Source organism: Amblyomma mixtum, chromosome 7 (genome assembly GCF_055824585.1).
Source record: "Amblyomma mixtum isolate Tamu chromosome 7, ASM5582458v1, whole genome shotgun sequence".
NCBI lineage: Eukaryota > Metazoa > Arthropoda > Arachnida > Ixodida > Ixodidae > Amblyomma > Amblyomma mixtum.
This window is the reverse complement of record NC_143018.1, coordinates 101429488-101453073: the sequence shown is the minus strand read 5'-3', so window position 1 is coordinate 101453073 and position 23586 is coordinate 101429488. Positions and strand designations below refer to the sequence as shown.

Sequence of the window (23586 nt, the reverse complement as noted above, 5' to 3'; positions counted from 1 at the left end):
AGAAAACTCTAAGCTGATCAGGCCGCTGTTCCACAAGTCTAATTCTGCAAATAGGCGGCCTCAGCATGGCGAGAAGCATGATGTTCGCAACGGCATTGCTGCTGCTTCTACAGCGAGTCGTCACCGCAGCGGAAGGTGCGTGCATTAATCACACGCCTGCTGAGCTTTTCACTCGAGATATTTTTTTTATTCAAAACGCATAAATAACCTAGAAGTGTGAAAGCTTCCAAGTTTTAACGCTTTATTAACAGAAACTATTGTGTTAAAACACTTCTGGTACAGTCAGTTCACCATTCCATATGTTCCTGCTCGGGATTTAAGACCAAAATACCGCTACTGCATTCCTCGCTCCTCAACCCGGTACGGAAAGCGCACACGTCAGTACTGTACACCTGCCTCTTTCAATAGCTTGCCACCTAGTGTACTCCGCATGATACACCCTGAAAAAAACTTTGCGGTATGTCTCCGCGTTGCTTCCTGCCCCGTAGTTATTTCATCTATATTACTGTATGAATTTCAAATTACTGTAATCTCTCTTTATGTTGTAATAATTATATATTTGTCTCACTACGTTTGTTCACCTTTCTCTTTTATTGCAAAGTTCATTGCAACGTCTATATTTTCTTTTGTTTTGCCAATGTTCGCTGTCTGCCGGGCGCTGCCACTCAAGCCCTTTGAGGCTTTGGTAGGCCTGATTTATGTTGTATGACAATTGACATGAATAAAAGTCCTGTCTATCTAAAAAAAATGAATCAGGTATGAGCCATTTGATGACTGCTGACCAAGCTTACTACTGCACTTATAATAACCGAAAATATAGGGCGTCCACGGAGGGTGCATTCTGCTTGCCCGCTGAAGGAATAATGCAACGAATAACGCAAGGAATAACCAAGGACTTGACTTCAGCTCGCGAAAGCCGACACTTAGTTGTCATCACATTGGGAAAAAAATGTGGTAGTTTCCTCCAAGTTTATTAGGATTTCAGCATTTTTTTATTTTTCTTAAGAACGCTGTTTTTATATTAGAAGTTTCATGACCGAAAGGGAACTCTTACGAAGCGCAGGTGATCGTCCCAATAATGGAAATGAATGGTTCTACTCGGGTCCTTTGCAGTACACGCCTCTGCCAATACATTTCCAGTGTTGGGTCGATTAGCTATGCTGCTGGGGATGCTTCTTCTGCCTCTTTGCGAAGTAACCAAAATTTTCATGGCATCCCTTACACTAATGCTCATATGTGATCATCCCATTGCATATCACTGTCCAAGTGTAGAGAAGGGACAACTTAATTTTAGGGGAGCAGTAAAGGAAAACATGCAGCCTTCTTCAAACTCAAACACGTAACATGAAGACAAGCATCGATGTAGATACCCGATTGAGAGGAAAATTTCTTTCGGCTTAATGTGCTTAGACGAATCCTTCCAGAACAGGTGGATTATTGTTTGAACTCTATGTATCTAAACTGCTTGAGCATCGCAAGCACCTTGGTGTCGCAATAAATAGCTGCAAACAGGTTTGGTTGGTTTGATTTATGGGGTTTAACGTCCCAAAGCGACTCAGGCTATGAGAGACGCCGTAGTGGAGGGCACCGGAAATTTCGACCACCTGTGGTTATTTAATATGCACTGACATCGCACAGTACACGGGCCTCTAGAATTTCTGCTCCAAAGAAATTCTAGCCTCCGCGGCCGGGATCGAACCCGTGTCTTTCGGGTCAGCAGCCGAGCACTATAACCACTGTGCCACCGCGGCGGCGAAATAGCTGCAAACACAGTGAACATTAATTCGAAGAGCGTATAGTGTCTGAACAGCGTGCATTTATGTCAATGTAATAAATATCATGCGGGCAAAAAACTGCGAGGATCCCCCAGTGGTCTCGGACATCGGAAAGCGAGGCGTGTGGGTTGATAATAGACCGGCGCTTTGCGACCGTGTGCTCTGCGATATCAGCGCACGTTGAAGATCCCCACGTAGTCGACATTATTAATGCGTGAGCATTGTACGGCTATGTAGGCGGTTTCGGCGTGGAATAGATAACCTCAGTCCTATAATGGAGGAACTAGTTGGTATATCGGAAAGCGAATAGCATCTTCGGATAAAACATCGAAAGAGGATGTGTAAGTGACAAGATGGTTAAGGTGGGTTAATTCGGTAATTAATTAAAGCTAAATATGTCCAGAAAGTAGGCGGGGCCGGAGCAAAAGTGACACCAATTTGGAAAACGCCGAAAGTGTGGCACCTGATGACAGGAAGTGTGGGCGGAGCAATGCGTGGCATTAAATTTGAGAACGAAGCATTGAACGAAGTTCTAAAACTAAGATAGGCAATTGATGGAACTTGAGTAAGAGAATTAATTGTGGTTTCAGTAATTTATCGATAGGTGATCGATCACTGGTCGATAAGTAATAGATAACTGATTGATAAGATATCGACTTCTCGTTGGAGGGTCTAGACTTCCTGTCACGAGTCTCAGTCGGCGTGAAAAGTGTCGAAGTGGTACGTCAACATCTTCGTGAGATGTCATAAGGTGTGACATCATGCTTATGCATTTCGCCAGTGCGGGTGCCACAATGATCTCTTAAGTTTTTCCGCAGCCCTCCACTACGGCATCCATTTCTTTATTGCTTCTTTCACGACCCGCTGCGGTGGCTCAATGGTTACGGTGCTCAGCTGCTGGCCCGAAAGACGCGGGTTCGATCTCGGCCGCGGCGGCTGAATTTCGGTGGAGGCGAAATTCTAGAAGCCCGTGTACTGTGCGATGTTAGTGCGCGTTAAAGAACCCCAGGTGGTGGAAATTTCCGGAGCCCTTCACTACGGCGTCCCTCCTAGCCTGAGTCGCTCTGGGACGTTAAACTCCAAAAAAGTAAATCTTTACGTTTCTTCTTTCACACCAACCTTCCTTCCTTCTCTTACGGTGCGCTTGAGGTGTCCGCCCAGAAGCGAGACAGTTGCAGAGCCAAAGCCAGTGCTTGGAACGTTGAGCTAAACCTAGAGATGCTCCAACACCTTGAGCTACGGATTCTTAAAGCCACGCATATCGGGCATTGTAAAGACTCTTAAAGGCTAAAGCGCGACGTCGAAACGTTGTGCAAATTTTTTTTCTTTACTTATTTTGACACAATGCAGTATGTGAAAGCTGTGATGACGTCGAGTTGAAGGTTCGGGTCTCAATAAATACAGATTTTCAAACGAATGCACAACCCGAACGCGAAGGAAAATGTAAATGCTGAACAGAACAGCCAGACCTGGAAATCTTCATTGCTGTGGGCGTAATCATCCTTTATTCTTTTTATTTTCTTTACTGAAACACGCTACATATAGATTGCTTACAATTATTTCCAGTTGTGCTTCCGGGGCCGCCGGTCCCATTTTCCTGTTCCTGGATTGCTACGAGGAACTGCTACGCCAGTCTTGTTTACGACATAATGGACGTCAAGATCGGTGAAGATGGCAGAGGATGGAATGCATTCGAAAAGTACGCCGCGAGCTGCGCGTAAGAAGAGCTTCGATTTTAATGCAATAGCGTTAAGGGTGCCGTGTCTCAGAAAAGCCGACTTCGTCATCGGCGTCGACGTCAGCGTTATGGTCCGTGAGCGAAAAATCTACAAAAAAAAAATCCCCGTACAAGCAATCAAGGCAGCACGTAGGCCGCCTTCGACACGTGACCTTTTGACTCCACCACAACCTGCCAACCGGATTGAAAGCAAACTGCCCACCGTGGCATGTGCCTGTTCAATTCATGATCAGTCGCCAGAGGTTGGTGGGAAAAATCAAGCTTGATCTCATATATCCCAGCAGTGGCACAACCTCCCATGGGGAGGTACAGGAGCATCACTTTACCTCTGCACTCCTGTGCCAGGAGTGGGACGAGGATACACACGGATCTATGACTCTCAAGTAGAAAATTCGCGTATATGTACATTTCCCCATTAAAGCTAGCGCGTCATGCCCTGAAGGCAGAACTTAAGTGTACCCTCCGCTCTTTGCACGACAGTTTTCTTTTCTACGTAAAACGACCGGGTTGATACTGGTTGGCGCCAATTAGGGAACGCGACGAACGTTTTCAGGCCGCTCAATCACTGGCTATACGTGAATCCCAGCCTTGTCGCCTTTCTATATTAGGGACAATAACTTCTCGTCTGCAGAAAAGCAGGGCTTCTACGCGAGACTATTAGCCTTAATGGAAATTCTAACATTTCAAGTAATATCCAGTTACTTAGTGTGAAGCCACTTAAACCTCGGACAATGTTTTAATTTGCCCAAGTTCTCACGACTGAGTAAGCACGGGGTCACGAGTCGTTACGTATTTTATTGGGTGTTATCAACCAAATATCTTTACAGGGACCGTACAAATAAAATGAGAACGTTAATTTCATGTTTGGTAGCAACATGCACGTAGCATTCAAAACAAGGAAAAAGCAATTTAAAAATCCCGCCGCATTAATTGTGTTGTAATTGCAGACTCCAAATGACAGTTACGCACTTGGCCGAAAGCACCGTATTCCAGTGATCTGGGGACACTGAATATTAGTTCATTACTGTGGTACGATTAATCCGGTGGCGCTGGTCGGCTCGACACGATTTACTAATAAAAACTATTAATCGGTCATTAATACATTAGTTCTGTGCCTAATATTCTTGCATTAATGTCAAAGTTTTCGAAACCTACCTTCACTCAGTGTGACGTTGAAATAATAGAACTCCTACAGGGATGGGCTCAGCGGCAGCTACGGCATCTGCCAGTGAAAATATAGGCGTCTAAATTGAGAGGTACACGATGCTAGATGTTGGTCAGCATATTACTAAGGAATGGCATTATCGATGTTGGGCTCTTCAAACCTCGAAGTCTTAGTGAATTACGAGCACATGCAAAAAAAATAAATTTTTGCCGGGTGAGTTTTGAAGATGACGAAATTTAAAACGCCCTTTGCACATCTAAAGTTAGCAGAGGGACAGTCAACATTGTTTTTCTCTGAAGGGTCGTATTCAGTTTTCTGACTGAATATGATCTCTGGTGTAGAATTGCTTTGTTTTTCTCTCAAAGTGCATGCGGTCAATACTTACGCCTGGCCTGGCGGGAACTTTGGCTCACTAAACGTAAAGTTTGTGGACTTAAACAAGCGCATATGAACGCAAGGTACGCGACAGTAACGTTCGCGGGTCGAAATGTATGCAACCAATGAACACGAGGCTGTCTTGTGGATAATTCCTTATTTCAGGTGGTTAAAGTTGGCAGTAACCTATGAAGCGCCCTTAACGACTGGCGAAATTTTCGCGTGTAGGTACCCCCGCACTGACAGCCTTTATGACAAGGTAGGCGTTTCATTAGCTCATGTGTTGTTATTCTGAGGCAGGATTGGCATGGTCATTTGGCTCCGCTGCTCCTGTTGGCTTCTCATGGTTTCAGGGAAAAAGAGGCGCTCCCCAATTCGCCATTTGTAACAACGATTTACAAAAATGGAATACTATTGGTGGAAAATAACCGTTCCTTCCTTATCCAGGCCCTGTATTGCATTGCACGTGTTCTTTCCTTTTCTCATACACAAAGCAAAACCAGTCACGCCATGTCAAAGAGAATTACACCGAGAAAAGCTTTTTTTTGGCACTACCATTTTGACACCGAAGCTTGGTTGAGAAACTTTTTTTGAATCCAGGCTTGATCAACAGGCTGATTCCCCAAGGTAAATGCAAGACATTCGTGCTTAACGCTTCATACAGCTGTGGAAATTCGGGACACGCATGTCTTTTTTGTGTCGTGTTTAAAGCCTCAGGGCATATAAAGCAAATGATTTTGTGAATGGTATTAAACCTGGCCATCCATGCGAAAGAGGGTGGCCTCGTTATAGCTATGTAGTATGTCCACGCTTTAAGAAATCGCATTCGTAAATCAATCGAAATGATAAATGGCGCCTGAAAGTTAAATATTTCAAACAATGCGTTTCGACATCCCAGAGAGACGTTGTTGTACAGGGTCCCGGATTAACTTAGACCACCATAGTTTATTTACCTTCCACTGGGGTTAGACAGCGCAGGCTTTGCTTTTTACCTACATCGAAATACAGCCGCCGCAGGCAGGATTCACTGCCGCGACTTTAGGGATGAGCAGCCGAGCGTCAAAGCCAATGAAGCACCGTGGCGGATTGCGCTTGAAAAGGTAAACAAACTGCAGTTCGAGTTCCCAAGGGTGGTCACATTTTTAGCTTGTCCTCAATGTACGTGCAACGGCCTTAGAAAGGCCTCGCTTCCTTATGACACTGCGACGATCAAAAAAAAATTCCTTGCGTATGCCTGCTTTGCAAGGCCAAAATCGACGACGTCGCTCAATTTATTCTAGATAACAACCAAGCAGCGCCAATCAATCATGCAGTTTAAGAAGAAAAGTAAATCACGCTAAACTAATTAACGAGGCATTCTTTTTTCCCTTCCGATCTTTCAAGTTGTTGAAATTGCGAAGTATATGATTTCATACCTCAATACTTCTGTCTCAACATTCTTCACACAAAAAGACTGCAAAGACTGCAGAAAAACAGCCCGTTTGCCTGTCTTTGTTCTTCACGTGATCAGTTATAAAGAAGTAAGGATGTATTTAATTTCACTGCACTTTCTACGCAGGAAGCTGACGCTGCCGTCCAAGTGTTATGGTATACTCACCCTCTGTCCTATAGAGGTCAAGGCAAACTTGAGCTTTTTTGAAGACGGTTACAGACGCACTCGTCATTGCATCTGCGATAGGAATGGTTTGGAAGGTGAGTGAAGTACTATGCAGTGGAGCCGCTACATTCGACCAGATTCACCCAGGTCAATCAATCATTTGAGGAAGGTGGTGTACTTAGCGTTCAAATCACGAACATCTCGCATTTCGCCTCCAACCAAATGCGACCGCCACGGCCGGGATTTAATCCGCGTCGTCCGGGTCAGCAGCCAGGCGTCATAACCACTGAGCCACTGCGCAGGCTCCTTTCCATAAAATTTTGAAAAATATTGTGAATATTGGGTTCTGTTCTGCTTAACATCTTCCGCTTCTTGTCCAGTCACTGTAATTCCTTTTGTAACATCGCGCGATTTGTCACATTCCCGTGAGGTGACAAGAATGTTTCTAGACAAAATGTCCTCGAAGTTCTCTACCAAAAATCTATTTTCAACCATATGTCGGCGTTAGTCGAACTAGTTGACCATTTGTTTTCTTGTGTTTTTAATTTGTATACGAGAATTCATTTATCACGTGCTTAGTTTTAAACAATGTCGAGCACAAGCTAGAATATTGTTAGAATGCATGTAAGCTTTGCGTTCCCTACGCAGATAAACATTTGTTTCTTTGAAGCCATTGCCAGAGTAACTTACATCCCAAAATGAGTCAGCAATAGGTTGTATGCTAAAAATTTCGGGGGACCCTTAGCTCTGCCTTAAGGGTAGGGCATGTTTGATTATTGGCTCCCTTGAGAGACCGGTAGTCCTCTTTGCATATTATTTCCCAGATACGGCCACTGTTCTTTACTCTTTTTATTTATTGCGACAGACACAATACCTCCGTTCAAGCAATTCAAACAAACTTTCCTCGGTGGCAGAGGGGCAGGGAGCCCGACCCACGATCCAATAGGCACCGGTTGGAATCCGGGCTCTACAATTTTTCTTTTAAGTGCAATTGCTTTCCTCACTTCAGAGGCACTAGTTAACGGTGGCGGAAAGACATCACGACCCAGCAGACATATCAGGAATTGCGTAGTGAAGGCGTCACTGTTGTACTCAGCTGTCGCTGTGGGGTGTTTGTATTTGCCTCGTGAGGTTATGGGGTTGGGACTGCTGCTAAAATGGCCAAAATTGGGCTTAGTACGTAGGAATTGTAAGTTCGCGCTCAGTGTTGGGGTTGTTGTTTTGTCTCTTGTTCTGTGAAAAGTTAAGGGCGTTGAACGATCGTCGTAGTTGGGACGTCACGGCCGTTTCAACCAATTCCGATTTTCTCTACACGCCAGCTACGGCGCCAGGTCCTCCTCTGAGCAGGACCCTTAGCGCTGTAGCGTAAAAAATTGACAGGAAATCGTTGGGCCGATGTGACTGACATGCGTAGCATAAGACGTTCATTCCCCTTTGCATGACACGACACATGACACGACACACGACACATCAAGCTTCATTGCGCACTTAATCTTATGCGTATTTTACACTAGACTCCCGAACACACTTGGTCTTCTATTCCATGTCTTATCCTTAGTATCCATCTGCACTCCATTCTAACGAGCCTTGTCGGGCAACGTTGCAATCATGGCTTTCAGACAGGCGAAGTATGCTGTTAACGCTGTTAGGCGAAGTATGTATGTTAACCAAAAGGGTGTTCTGGTTGACTACCCTGCGCTGGGGAAGAGGGATGAGGGGAGTGAAAAGGGAAAGGAAGAAAGGACGAAGAGCATCGTCCCAAATGGTCACTCGAGCCAGTTTCTCTCCCGTAGCAAAACAGTGCGGTTTCTTTTGTTAGCGCAGACTACATTCATGTGGAGTTTCTTGGCTGATCAACTCAACTGTAGCCCTTCAGCCGAGCCTCAAGAACTGGACGTAACACTTCCAGCAATGGCGGTGCTTTGTATCATGTCATTCATCAAGGTTGGATCATCAAGGTTGGATATTGGGAGTGTGACAATGCTCCTTACCCAGCTGGCGTACAAGGCATCCGTAGTGGTGGCCATGTAATATCGGAGCCAGTAGGTCCGGCGCCACCAGACACCCGCTAACTTGATTTAATGCTGCTTATGTAGAACTAACGCTGCTAACTGCTTATGGAAAGATACAGTGATGCGCGGGGGGCGCCGCTCTGTCTCCGCTCTTCTCCGCTCACTTTCCACCTCACACTCCACCTTCCGCAGTAACCACTGGGTTGCTACCGTGGCAACCTGCCCAAGGTGGCCCATTCCTCCGCCTGCATCAGAACCTCTTCCTATCTACGGTAACCACCCACTGGGTTCTTCCCGTGGCGGCCACACTCCTACCTCTGCGTCTTCTACCCCGGAAATGGAAAGAAAATTTTACGTCTTTCTATCCCTTCCTCCTGCAAATTGGGGCAGGTTACAGGTGGCTTGCGGTTCTCCGGCGCTTCAAACACCGTATTACAATATATTCTATACAAGGGGGGTTGACGAGGGAAGCGACAAATAAAATGGGTAGATTGGCGAAAAATTTAGATTACTGTAATAATTTTTCCGAGTCCTCGGGTCTTCACCTGTTTTGTTACGAAACGTTATAGTGAAGTATGTAGTACAAATTCTAAAAAAGGACGTTTTTTGTGTGTGGGGGCGAGTCGAAAATTGGGAGCTAATCACGTTTTTATGGGCTTTGTGTACTGCGGATTCACCGGGTTTTCATCGTAGGAGTGGCACCATCCCTAGTATGAGCATAAAAAGCAAAAATCAGAGTTCGTGCTGGCTGCACATCAGAATATATGTAAGCAGAAGCAAAACCAAACGGGGCTATAAAGGGGCTAGACAAGGAAGAAAACGTTAAGGTTGATTTTTTCACCTTTCACTTTTTTTGCAATTCCCATCAATAATTAATTAATTTAGTAAGTGCACTACAAGGAGCATTAGTGGAGTCTTCTTTACGCTATGAAACCACTTTATACGGCACATGTTCAGAATTCAAAGCACAAAAAATTGACACGCTCTTACCCGCCGCGGTAGAGCAGTGGTTATGGCACTCGGCTGCTGTCCCGAAAGACGCAAGTGCGTTCCAGGCCGCGGTGGTCGAATTTCAATGGAGGCGAAATTCTAGAAGCCCGTGCACCGTGCGATGTCAATGGACGTTAAAGAACTCCAGGCGGTCAAAATTTCCGTAGCCCTTCACTACTGCGTCCCTCAAAGCCTGAGTCTCTGTGGGACGTTAAAGCACCATTTAACCAGGAAAGGAATAGTAAATAGTATCACTTACGGCAAACACTTACACAGGGCGTCTACAAAAGAAAAGTAGACCAAACTAGGCATACTCAAGGTACGCAAAATGTTTAGGTTTCGCTTGTTGTGAGGCGCTATTTCACAAGTGATTTCGAGTACCTCTACACAAAAAAGTCACTCTCAGCAAACCAGAAATGTACAATAAGCGAAATGTTATTACAAACTACAGGGGAAAAAATTAGAAGTATTTTGTTCTTGCGGTATTCATCGAGCTTAATGACGATCTCTGCAATACTGAACAAAAAAAAACAATAATGAAAAACGTTAGAAAGTGGTGCTAAGCAACAATGATATCTTTGCGGCTTTGCATGTCTCAACCGTTCCTTATTATTTTTATACCTGATGTGTCTGGCCTTCTTCTCTGTGCTTATCAAGATTTACTGTCCTTTCCCTCTTGATCTAACCTTTTCTTTTTTCCGGGCAAGACAGAATCCTGCAATCTGATCATTGCTTTGCGCAAATGTTGCGATTTAATTCATCATGATGATTAGGGCAGCGAACGAGCGCTATGCACTTAGGCTGACCTTCGGAATTCTGCGAATGAAAAAGTGGTGAATAAAGTGTATTCATTGTATTCTTGTGGCAACTCGCAGGGAATGATATTCAAATAATTATGCTTTTAAAATGAATCCTGAGACGTTGTGGAGAGCGATAAAGCGCTCGATATTTTTGTGTACAAGTGCAATTATTTTAAAGGTCGTTTCTGAGAGTAACGTTTTCATGTAAATAAATAGGCTAGCGTTAAACTGTATTTTCATTAATATTGGGCATTTAAAAAATAGCTTTATTCCACGGAACAAATCTTTGTAAACATAGTGACAAAAAAACCTTGTGATTTTCAAAAATCTAAGGTCACCCTTATGGCCCTAGGAGTGATTTAATTTTATGTATTGAGGAGATATGAGGGTTCGGCTTGAAATGAAATGCATTTCCAAATACAAAGTTGCATATCTGTTGCGTGCACTTCATGCGTAGATGATGCATATTGTCACGTAGTGGTGACTGCAGTCCGGCGAAGAGGAAACCAGCGAGAGTGTCTTCGAAACGAAACTCTTTATTCGGGCTGACTTGCGCCCGCAAAGAACTTAATCACTCGGCGGCGGCGTAGCAACAAGCGTGCTGGGCGGTCGTCGAACAGAATGACCGCCGCTGTCGGCCGTGCTCTTTTTAAAGCTGATAGCGAACATTCGAGATAAAGCTTCGAAAGTTACTAGAACATTCTGGCACAAAGTAGAATCGGCTCCGCCTGGATGCTATCAATCGAGATAAAACTAGACGCGTCTTGCGTCACAGACGAAGCGATAAAGCGGCGTGCCGGCAGCCTTGAAGCATGAACAAATAAACACAAAAAACAAACGCTACAAAGATTCGCGGCAATATACTTTTTGCAGGCCGCATCTCCTCTTGATATGAATGTAATCAATGCGGCTTATGTACATTTTATTTCTATGGGCACTTCTCTGAAAGCCAAACATGAAACCTAAATTTAGTATTTCTTCGAAACAGCATATTACAGAGTATGACAAATCGCTTGATCTTAATTACGGCTCTTCTACTTTTATAGAAATACGCAAGCTTTTTACATGCCTTGATGATAATTTGATGACGAAATGTGCCCAAAAATATCTACCCGAAGGTTATTCTCTCCATGAGAAGAGTTACAGGTAAGAAACTAAGCCCTCCTTCAAATTTAAAGCGAGTTGGAAGAACTACTACTGGCGTAAAGAGGCGAGTTCTTTCTTTTTGTCCAAAATAATATTCCACGACCCCAAAATAATACGGAAGCTTTAAAGGGACTCTAGGATAAGTCTGGTCGTATTCTAAAGCAGCAAATGTAGAGCTCGTCTTCGCTAATATTCTATCGAAATTTTGAAGCTCTCCGTAGAATTTATAACTTACAAATAATTTGTTTTTAAATTGCTGCTCGCAACCGATTACGGCGACACATCAACGCAATTTTTAGTCGCCCCTAGTGAACTGTTCCAAATATATTCCGGATGAGCCTTCTCACTGGGGGTTCCTGAGTGACATGGCAGGAACGGAGCGCGGTGGCGTACAGTCCGCAGATATATATATTTTTTTCTGGAGGGTCAACGTCAATGAGTTGACGGGTCATGTGAGAAGAATCATTGTTATTCGCTGATATCTCCGGCGTTACCGAAGACAGGTTAAACATTTTCGCACATGAACGCTCGAGTAGGCCTTCCCAGTAAATCCTGCACAACATGAACTGATGCGAGTGTTGGTCAGACATAGTGAACCAGAGCAAAGAGACGAAGTCAAAAAGGAGAGGACGGTACGGAACAGTGGGCTGAGTCTCGTCCCGTCCTGTCCTTTTTGGCCTTGTGTTGTTGCGCTGGATCTCTAAGAAATATAGCGGTAAGTGTTGTTTGCCGATGTGCTTATAAAGCTGACGTGTATATCTCTTTTTTCTAGACAGAGCGAACCAAGCACACTTGCTCTGTATCGACGAGACGTTCCACGAGAGTTGTCCTCCGGACCACGCAGCGTTCATAGCGACCTTCAAGAGGCTGCGAAATGCAATGTTTATGCTATATGGCTATGAAAGGTCAACTCCAGATATTGTAGTCCCTCAGAGACGCACTGACACCCAGACTATTACCGTAATTGCGGGTGCCCAGTCCACAAGCAGTACATGTCTGAAAGTCCTTATTTTGGCGCTTTGTGGAATCTCTGTTGGCGCGGGCTTTGAAGTACTTACTTTTTAACACTGCCGAATACGGCTGAAATACAGCTCCTATATTACGATGTTTTCTAATACAGGCTCTGCGCGTGCACACTCATTTTTATGTATACTAATGTCTGGCCTAAGATGTGATTCTCATGTTAACAATGTCACATCAGCAGCAGTAAATCAATTATTTTTCATTATTAGATGCCGCAAACTAGTAGTATCTGAAACAAAGTTACTTGCGCATAAACCATTCGCCATACCAGTTGAAGACTACGCAAATATAGTTTCGTTTCCTATCAATACCAAGATTATTAAAAACTTGAAGCAGTTTAAAGAAGGGCCTAGAGGTGTGTATTAACAAATGCAGGTTACTCGAATCAAATGAAATCAAATCAATTTTTAATCGGCAACAAAAAAAAAGTTGCGAGGAGGGCAGGTAAAAGCTGTGAAAAACAGCTTGAGGAGCTCTGACCCCCTAGCACACGGGGCAGCATAGAAGCGTGCGGCTAAGGAAGTACAATGCACTTGGCCAAAAACACATACATTAGTTAAGCAAAATCGCTATAAACTGGAAAGCATCAGGCAAAAACAAGTCACTGTATGGCATCATTATACAAACATTTTACGCAGTTCTTTTGGTGATATAACAGATATATCAATGTTAGTTTCTTTTAATAAGCGATTCAGAAGTGTGGGCAGTAGAAATTTCAGCATTTGATTTCCCCCATTACTCAAAACGCAGGACTGCTAATCCTTGAAAACAACGCCAAACTAGCCAGCCACAAAAACAATGTACCAACTCATGCACAATCAATTATAACTGAATACTGCAAAAAGAGAATTGAAGGCCCAAACGAGGCGAAGGTGTTAGAGCCTCATACAGACAATAGACAAGTTTCCCTTCCATACTGGCGCATTCAAGCTGTACATTCTTTCCGCAGACTCCAAGCCAATCTATCTTGAGCACGTGCACTGTTACCACTGCGTCAATAAATGCCTATATTGTTGTATGATTATTTGTTATTTGCCCAGCCAAATTTTATCACATGCTGCTCATTCATAACTTAACTTCTGTATTAATCACGCATATTTTTATGCAGCGCCAAATGTGCACTTTGAATGATTGATGCTTGCCATATTTCTATATTATTAAACCTTTCTGTCCTGTTCGTTGCAATCCCGAATAGAATTGACAATATCAAATAAATAAATTTGCCAGTTGCATGCCTGCTCTCGCGTTTTATTTACCGATATGGGTACAATCTAGGCAAACAATTCTTTTTTCAGCAAGCACTAGGCCGTGCCGACGCCACACAAGGTGCGGACTGTACACAAGAAATTGTGGTGCTTAAAAGATGCCTGAATTTAGCTTGCTCTTTGCGGCGAGGTAAAGGTGCCAGCTTTCCTTCACCTTTTGGCCCTTCCAAAATAGCCGCGATAAGCGATCCCTAGAGCTTTATCAGTTCACAAACAGAACATTAGTGTCTTAAGTTCATGGCGAAAATAACATGCTGGTCAAATGCAATTTTTTTTTCCAAAAACAGCAACCAAGAAGGTGGAACGAAGTTCCATTCTAAAGGTTTCTTCTCAAAATCCCGATTTTTCATACATGGGATGGCTCCTTCAAGGCATACTCCTTGCTCTCGAATTCACTACTGAATTGACTTGAAAGGGCTTCACCAGTATTCGTTACATAAATGTTTCAAAAGAGTGCGTTCCGTTTATATAACCTGTCCACACTGAAATCAAGTGCAGGGTTTCTCTAAAGACTGCGATAAGAAGCGTTGCGGCCAATCTGATCTCCTGAAAACGAAGCTATTTCGTGACGCAGACAATGCTTTTGAGATCTCCTATCTTTTTGCTGACTGTTTATTTAGGCGAGCGACAAATTTGGCATACAATATTGTAGGCGCATTTCTCACATAGTGTGGTAAACTTAATTCAATATGTTCGGTCTTTCTGCCTGAACAAAACAGTTTCATCCGTTTTTCGCTTCTCATACTAACATTCTCTGCCATGACTTCCAGATATTCTAAAAGGAAAAGTTGTGAGAATGAGCCGAAATCCAGCGCTCAATGACGAAACTCTAATCAAAGAGGCAGATCCAGCTCAATCACAAAAGGGATTCAATAAAGGGAAAAGTCACTGTCGCTTTAAGATACAAAATCAATGGAATTTTTTATCAACTCCCGAGGTCCGGCTCTTGCAGTCGTTTCTTTTCGCATTCAAGGCGCTCTAGCGCCCAAACCCTTTGTTCCATGATAGCATGCGAAATAGACAGGAGTAACCAGAAGTGCGGTGCAGCAGACGTCGCTGTTGGTCTTACCGCCACCAGGAGAAATATAGAAGTGATCAAGAGATTAAATGCATGAAACTATGCACCTTGACGACAAGGACTAATTTGCAGTGCTCTACTAACACCGTCTCCTGGTCGTCGTTATAAACGCAAGCCTAGTGTCTGTCACTAGTTGTGTGATGAAACAGAACATTAGGCTCTTTTACACTGGTACCGTATAACGTGCTATCGGTTCGCATTCCAGCGCTGAGTGTCCTGTATGCAATTTTTCTAATTTATGGCATAAAGTTCATATGTAACCATTGGATGGACACAACGGGTCTTTTATAGAACACATTAGTAATTTTCAAAGCATAAATAAAATCTCTTTATTAAAATGCTGCCCGTCGAGGCAAGCGTCAGTTATTTAAAACTCATGCTAACTGGCTCCATGGCTAAGAAGGAATACTTAACTGTTTAATGAACGCTCTCTTTTGTTATTGATAGTAGCCCGTTCGCAGCAACGACTAAGACGTTAGCATATCAGCTTTCGAAGCGTGGAAATAGTTCTTATCTAAAGATCTTCAGAGAGAGAAAAACCACCACATCTTTTGAGCTCAATGCTAAAGCTGAACGCATTAGGCGTGCGGGAAGTTCGATGCTAACGCAGAGACCGCTGGTGATGTGTGTCAAATAACTGCGGCAGCAGATTCGAACATTAGTGTACGTTGTAGAACGGAATGCATTTTCTTCTGCTCACTTTTCCATTCCAGTTGCTCACAACAGGTGAATGTAAAGAAGCCAAATATCGTTTTGCTTGGTTACGCGGTATAAATAGTTTATTTAATTTTAAAGCCGGTGGGTTTATTATACAACCACTGTACAGTGCACCCAACTTCGTTGGAAGCGAGAAGCACAAATCGCATGCTGAAAGTTTCTTCACAGGCCCCATGTCCTACGTTTTCAAGGGGTCAGTTTGAGGCTACTAACGGTATTGCACAGCAATGATCTTAGCTTTTAGCACCGCATTCTAGTAAGAGAATTGCCGATTTAGAACCAACCACTGTTCCCTGTTGTCAGCAATATTAGAAAGTACGTGCCCCATTAAACAGTAAGCTTTACTCCCGCTTCTTCCTGTACTGATTTGTAACATCAACGTCTTCGTCGGCAAGGATATTCAGATTACCACGTATGAACTTTCATACAGAGTTGCTATTTACGTTGTTCACATAAAGGTTTAATCGTGTTGCTAAGCAACATACTTTACTGTTTTTGCGATTCAATACAAAGTGATTTTACTACTCAAGCTTTGCTGAAACGTTGTACGTTTGCAATTAATTTCAGGTACCAGGCCTCCGTACATCCTTTGATGTTGCGAATGGCCACGTGCGTAAATTATAATTAAGCATATTCAAAAAGAAAAACGTCAAACGACGACATGCTCGTTTCTTTCAGTAGAACGAGACCTTCAATTTCGAGTGGCTATATATGATGCACATGCTAGCTCACGACACAAGCACATTGCAAGCAAAAACATGGGCAGTTTTAGACACACGGAAGCTAGTCTACAGCATTTAGTACCGTACGGAGTGGCAAACCCTTGACGTTTTATCCTGAGGTGCCTGTTTAAAATGAATTGAAGAGTCTACAACATTCCCTTTTAGATACTTCACAGCATCATCGATCCCCAAACCTTAGAGCTGATTTCTGTGTTTTTGAAGGGTGCCATTGGACGGTTTCTGGGACACACCTGCTCTCTTTCTCACTGCTGCTCGCTCTGTTTAAGCAGAAACACGCGTTTCCTTAACATAAGTGCAATATTTAGGTCCAAATGTGAACTCTTCTTGCACTTTTTTAAGCAGCAATAACGAGAGACAGCTTTTGCTAGAGAGATAGCAGTACAGTCAAGACAGCGATATCTTTGAACGGCCCAAGAGCTGCCCTTCAGGAATCTTACGCACACAAGATAAACTCGAGTGTTGGGCAAAGAGCGTTTCCATCTGCGCAACGCTGCGCTTCATGACGGCGTATTTACGTTCGTTGCGGAGAGCCTTAATAAGGCTCTCAGCAACACAAATATTGCACTTTCCCGCCACCTTCCTGAGGCGATGGGACAGTCTATGCACGTAGGGTGTAGATTCAGGTGTCCGTGGTGACCATCCTTGAGACCGATGTGTTGCTTCCATGCCTGATCTTTTTAATACGATATCAGGCATGGAAGCAATAAAGCTAGCTCCAGCAAGGATGGTCACCACGGACGTCCTGAATCTACACCTTACGTGCACAGCCTGTCCCATCGCCTCAGGAAGGTGGCGGGAAAGTGCAACATTTGTGTCGTTCCTCTCGACGGCTTAAAAGATGTGAAAGACCTGTCGAGTGGTCGAGAACATTGAGGAGGTTCAAGCCTCCGGGATTAAACATGTCAGGCGCTTTGTGTACAGCTACATTAGAGTAGGTTATCTAATTCCATTGTTTTCTGGCAAGTGCTATATATGACAGACAAGCCAGTGCCTGAACGAAATATTGCCGAAGCGCCGGACTGCACACTTAGCTCTAATATCTTACAACTTGCACTGGAACTACCTGATGATCCCATGGAAGAAGGAGATATGTGTGCTGACACTGTCTAACAGTGTGATTGTGTTCGTAGACCACTTTTCACCACAGGCATGTCAAACGACGGTCATTGAGACTCTGTATACCGGTCTTTGCACTCTGTTAAAGAAATAGAGCTTATGATACTGGAGGGAGATTTACAGAGACTATATGAAATTCCTGAAATTCTCAAACAATTGGAGCAGTATTGCAATCTATGATTCGCCATGCCGCCTAACATTGTGGCAAGGCACGTAGACCTGATGTTGCAAACTGAAGCGGTGATGTCCGCTGTCAGTTGTGCGGTTAAACTAGTTTAAATACTACAAGACGCTGCCGACTACATTGTTGCTACCATGTGTGATGTCCTTAAATAACGGCTTGTACTCCTTGCATATCACTGCTGAAAGTTTCACAAACACTTTCAATATACATGTAAAGAAAGCAAAACGATGTACAACAGTAGTGAACCGTGCTAAACAATGCATAATCACAACAGGTGCACATATACCAAGATAAGCCAATCAAAATCAAGCCAACCCAGCAAAGCCAAGATAATCAAGGCATTTGAGCAGTGCGAAACTACGAATTCAAGCAATATCCAGATAAACGATGCAAAAGCAACATAATCAACCATGCAAAACCACCCAAAACCACAGCGAAACGATGCTAGCGCATCTGTTTCGCATTGTGTCCAGCCAAGCTTATTATAATGTCGTTTTTTTTGCCGAAGATATGCGACATAGGTCAGAGAGAGAATGACATTATCGAATGCTTTAAGTGCGGAGCACTTATCTGATGCAGGGTGATACGAAGTAAGAGTTTGGCAGAGTGTTACCTTTATCGGAATGCGCACCGATAGAATAGGATGGCTACAAATGTCAGGGGCGCCATCTCCAGCGCCAGACAAAAAGACATTGTATGGTAAATCTTCGGCACCAACTAGAGTACTCGCGTACCACGTTGGTTTCTCCTCTTCTAGCCCTAATGAAAAGTTTAAATATGACAGTTTTCAGCAGGATTTCCTTTGTTTACGCGGGTCATGTTGTAAAGCAGGGGTTTCAAACTCACTATGGAAAAGAAACAGTAGAAAACAGTGGCCAGCCCGCCATACGAACGAGCACCGAAAATTAATTATCGAGATTTCCAATGGCAAGCATTAAAGCAACGTCGAGGAGTACTACTGTTGGCTTACTCTAGAAGTTGATTTTTTGGCATCCTTAGGTGAACAGTATGTCTAGCTTGAGCAACGCTGTTGCTCAATTGCACATGAGGTAATAATGGCGCTAAACTGTGCTTTAAATAGCGCGGCTGTAGCGTGATCTACCGAGAGGACGCTTGCTATCCTTTCACTGAACCGTCGCTGTCTTTGGCGTTGTGGTGTTGACCAAAAGGTCATGGTATGGAATCCTGTGCGGCGACGGCACTTTAAGCTGACGAAATAGATACGTGAACTGTGCTTTACGATGTAAGTACACTGGGTCGAAATTGACCTGGAGCCCTCCACTACTATGGTGCCTCTTATCGCCGACATGAATCCTTACGGTGATACACCTCACACATCCCACGATGCCTTACCATACGATATAGTATTGTATCGTACAGTACCATATCATCTCCACTCACACCTCACACATCGCACAGTGCCTTACTATACGATGCCGTATCGTACCGTACGGTACCATACCATCTCCACTGGAGATGATATGGTACTGTACGGTACGATAGGGCATCGTATGGTAAGGCATCGTGCGATGTGTGAGGTGTATCGTCGTAAGCATTCATGTCGGCGATAAGGGGCACCTTTACTAAATTCTATATTTATAAAATTGGCGTATCAAGTCCCTTAGCAAAAACTAATACGTTTGGAATATACGGTGGGCTATTTAAATTGTATTTTAAACATATTTTGTATTCATGAATGCACTAAAAATATGTAAGAAATACGTTCCTGAAATTTCATGCTTGGTATTCGAAATATATTTTTAAAATGTGCAAAAAATACCTCACTTAAAGCATATTTCGAGCACTTTTCAAATACGTGAAAAAATATGTATGCAGTTTTAGCACCTTGTCAGTGTATTAAAAGTGTATTTTCGGAAATATTAAATTAATTCATCCAAAGTATAGTTCAATTCTAAAAAACGGGCAGTCCTTGTAAACATATGTATGCAGTTTCAGCATCTTGTCAATGTATTAAAAGCGTACTTTCGTAAATATGAAATTAATTCATCCGGAGTATACTTCAATTCTAACAAACGGGCAGTCCTTTTAAACGTAGTTGCAGCACACTTCTAGCTGCCGTTGAACAGTCGAGTGCTCGAAATCGCGTTTCGGGAAATGGTAATTGCTTGTTGTCAATGTATTTGAAGTGTGCTTCCGTAACTACGCAATTAATTCATCCAAAGAATACTAAAATTCTAGCAAATTGGCAGTCCGCATTAGCATGTTTACAGCGCACTACAAGCTGTCGTTGAACAATCTAATGCTCGAAATCGAGTTTCGTCAAATCGCATTTAGGTGTTGGCCATGTAATTAAAGTGTACTTTTGCAAATACGCAATTAATCCGTCTGAAGTATATTCTAACAAATGGGTAGTCCGCGTAAACATCTTCGCATTGCACTTCAAGCTACCGTGGAACAATCTAGGGCTCGAAATGACGTTTCAGCGAAGAGTGAAAACTTTCGCTTTCTTGTCATCCTTTCGTTTATGGTAACTTCCAGCAGGAAGGTGATCACCGCTTATACCCCTGCTACACGGGCGCTTCGAATGCCTTCCAACCGAATGTCATCCAACTCTGCTACGCATGTTCTGTATAAGGGAGTGCTTGAAGATAATATTACGCCAATGAATATTAACCACGTCAGCATGAAATTTCCCCAGGAGTGCACCGATGAGGACGACTGCACTCATACTGTTGTTTACATCGCTGCGTACGAACAGCTAGTGCTCTCTTCATAACATAAAACGCAATCTGCGCTTTAGTTCTATTAAACAATCTGTTTTCTTTTTTACTGGTTGTACTCGTGCTTGTTCACTCAGTGCGACAATGTGTGGGAAGCGATGATGCGATCGCACTCCTGAGAAACACTTGGCAGACGGGTTGTTGGCATCGCGCAGTATCGGCGCTTCTGGCTTCTTGTCCCGGGTTTCTCCGACGTGACCAGTACTTTTTTTTAAACTACTTCATCCAGAAGTATGTTTGGCGACTGTTCGCTTTAACTGAAACGGTCTAACTTGTTATCCACAAACTAGCGACGGCGACTACTGCTGCTGGCCGTAAAGCACGGCTTGGCGGTCTGGGTCACACCGGCGTTTCCCGTTCATCGTACGCGTGCCCTGCCATCTAAGCAATAGTTGATTTCAGGTCACTGTTGCCAAAATTACACCCGGTGACCATTTGCATTCGCTAAAGCTTGTGATTCGCTCTTCACAACCGCCGCAATCACTGATCCAACCCTGCGAACTCGCTGGGCCTAGTCGTCGCGGAAGGGAACAGAGCCGTCGTCGATTGAAACTGATTTGGCAAGCGCTTATCGCTGGTGAGTGTTCAGGTATGCACACGTGAAATATAGCCGTTCGTTTCGCTCATTTAGAAGCGCGAGCATACACACACCGCCGCCTCATCACCGTGCTCTCGCTCAGCCGCCGACAAGGCTGACCGTCCGCCGACCGGATTCGTCGGTGTCGTTGGCCTGAAAAACGTGTCCCTCTAGAATCATATTATAGTAAACTAGATATTGCACTATAATTACATGCTGTTGTTCAGCGTGATATATACTGTCGTTGTCGGACTAGTGTGACCGCCGTCGTCGTCGTCGCTGTACACTGAAAACGAGTAAAAAACGAGCTGAGGCTGTCGAATGCGTTTCGAAAGTGTCGTGCAGCACCGCGGCAGTCCGTCGAGACCGAATGTCATTCCTATTCTCGAATATCATTCCACTTAATGTCATTCGAACATTTCCGTGTGAGAACGTGATAGCATTATACCAGCAAAAGCGCCTTGGGTACTTCTGGGTCCGAATAAGCCAGCGGAAAGGACCCCGTCTGGCAGGGCAGACCGGCTCGCTTACACGCCCATGTATCTGTTGGTTGACAGCCCGACTCCTGACCTGTGCCGGAGGCAAGTTTCAACTAGCAATTCCGTTCTCAATTAACCCCAGATTCGAACGCGACCAGTAGGGTACTTCTACGATAATTTGGCAGCCCACAGTATTTGCGCAAAAAAAGGCCTCACCGTGCAAAATAGTGCGTCGCTTTCGCTGGGTATATATACGGCAAGCCAAATATAGCGCTTGTCGTAGGGTTTGTTGTTTGCTGTGTCGCCGTCGTCTTGGTAAGCTGTGTGTAGGTATCTGCCGTTCCCATTCAATCACGTGACCTTATAATATCAGACTCCTGTTGATTAATGATAAATACCCGTTTACGATTTGTTCTCCAGTTGAATTAACCCGTGTCATTCCATGGAGCCGCCCAGCAGACTTTTTTTAAGCCCGAGTAAACATATCTTTAATGTATTAAATGTATATTTTTAGTATATTTCTAATGTATATTTTTATTATATTTTTAATGCATTATAAATATGCTAAGCGGGCAAAAATGTACTTTTCACGTATTTTTAAGAACGTTTAAAATATTATTCCTAGTATACTTAGAAAGCATTCGTATTGCAGTTTAAGCATAGGGACAAAAAAATGCGAAATAAATATGAAATTAATACAATACGTTTGAAATGCATTTTTAGCACATCCTCTTTTTCGCTAAGGGGTAGCCATCTGTGATTGACATGTGGTGTGCTCGAAGATCTTCAGCACTTCATCTGCCGCTTCCGAATCTTTAATATCCATCGCGAGTTACTGTTATGTCTTTTAGGACTCCATCAGGACGGCTCCGAGCACCTGGAGCATGTCCTTCTACCCTGGACTGATGCGACTTCGGCTGCGCGAGGGACAAAAGCATTCTTAGTTTTTCTAAGGGACACGGGTTTAGTGGACATACTTTGATAATCATCTAGGGGACACAAGTTTAGTGGACATACTTTGATAATCATGTGTGTTCGTGTGTGCGGAGTGTTGAGTATACTTGATGTCACCTTTTTTCCTTTTTCCACCCTGTTCTCTCACCCTCATCTGGAGTAACATGCCAGGCCTATAACCAGGCAGACCTCTCGTTTATTCATTAAAGACTTTCTCTCTCTTTCTCTCTCTCTCTCTCATACCATCTCCACTGTGCGACTGCAACCTCGTACCGACCGAGCGATTCGAAGCGCAAGCGAATGAATGATGGATGATGGCTGCGACGCTGATGTTATATGCCTTTCCAATTTCTTTCTATGCCATCGGGGGCGCCACGCGGCAATTGCCGACCAACGCGAACTAGCACCATGGGTTCCATGGAAACCGATTCAGTCTCTAGCAGCTGTCACCATCTCCGCCGAATATAAATTGCAGCGCACAGTTGGAGTAACAGCGATGGCCGATTTAACTGTAACGCACAATTCACCACAAGCACCGCAAGTGGTGGTGCTTCTGTAAGGGCCGGTGATCAAGTTAAAGTTTTAAGGCGAAAGCCGTTAATATCTCATACTCTCGTGACCAAGAAATGTTAGCAAATGTGTGCGCGTTTCGGATCCATGCCTTATATGGGCATCGATACTTAATTGGGTGCAATCGAAAGACATCGGAACATGATATAAAGAGATTTCATGATTATATGATTGTACTTAACGCCTAAATTATTAGGTGACACTACTTAATCAGTGTACTAGTTAAGGTCACGTTAACTATCACTAACTATACATTAACTAGCATCACGAAATGTGCAAGTGATGCTTAACTATCATTAGCCATCATTAATAGACGTTTCTAGATGTTTCATAGACATTGTGTCGAGCATTCCAGAGAGTTCATCACTTGACAGGTGAGTCGCAGGACATGATGGGTGGCATTAGAACAATGGTAAAGACCAGTCAACCTATTTAACCTTTCTAGTCAGACCACATAAATAAATAAAACCGAGTCGGAAATTGGTCGAGCTGGGGAATCGAACCAGGGTCTCCGGAGTGCGAGACGAGCGCGCTAACCACT

General features: G+C 43.7%; 1 protein-coding gene across 1 annotated transcript; it reads left to right on the top strand.

Annotated features, from left to right (window-relative positions):
• Positions 1–41: 41 nt before the first annotated feature.
• Positions 42–11602, top strand: LOC149337023 (uncharacterized). The gene is made up of 4 exons (XM_089554305.1): positions 42–135; positions 3342–3492; positions 6612–6745; positions 11499–11602. Exons 1-4 carry the CDS (start codon positions 66–68, stop codon positions 11600–11602), a joined length of 459 nt encoding a protein of 152 aa, XP_089410431.1. The 5' UTR covers positions 42–65.
• Positions 11603–23586: the final 11984 nt, after the last annotated feature.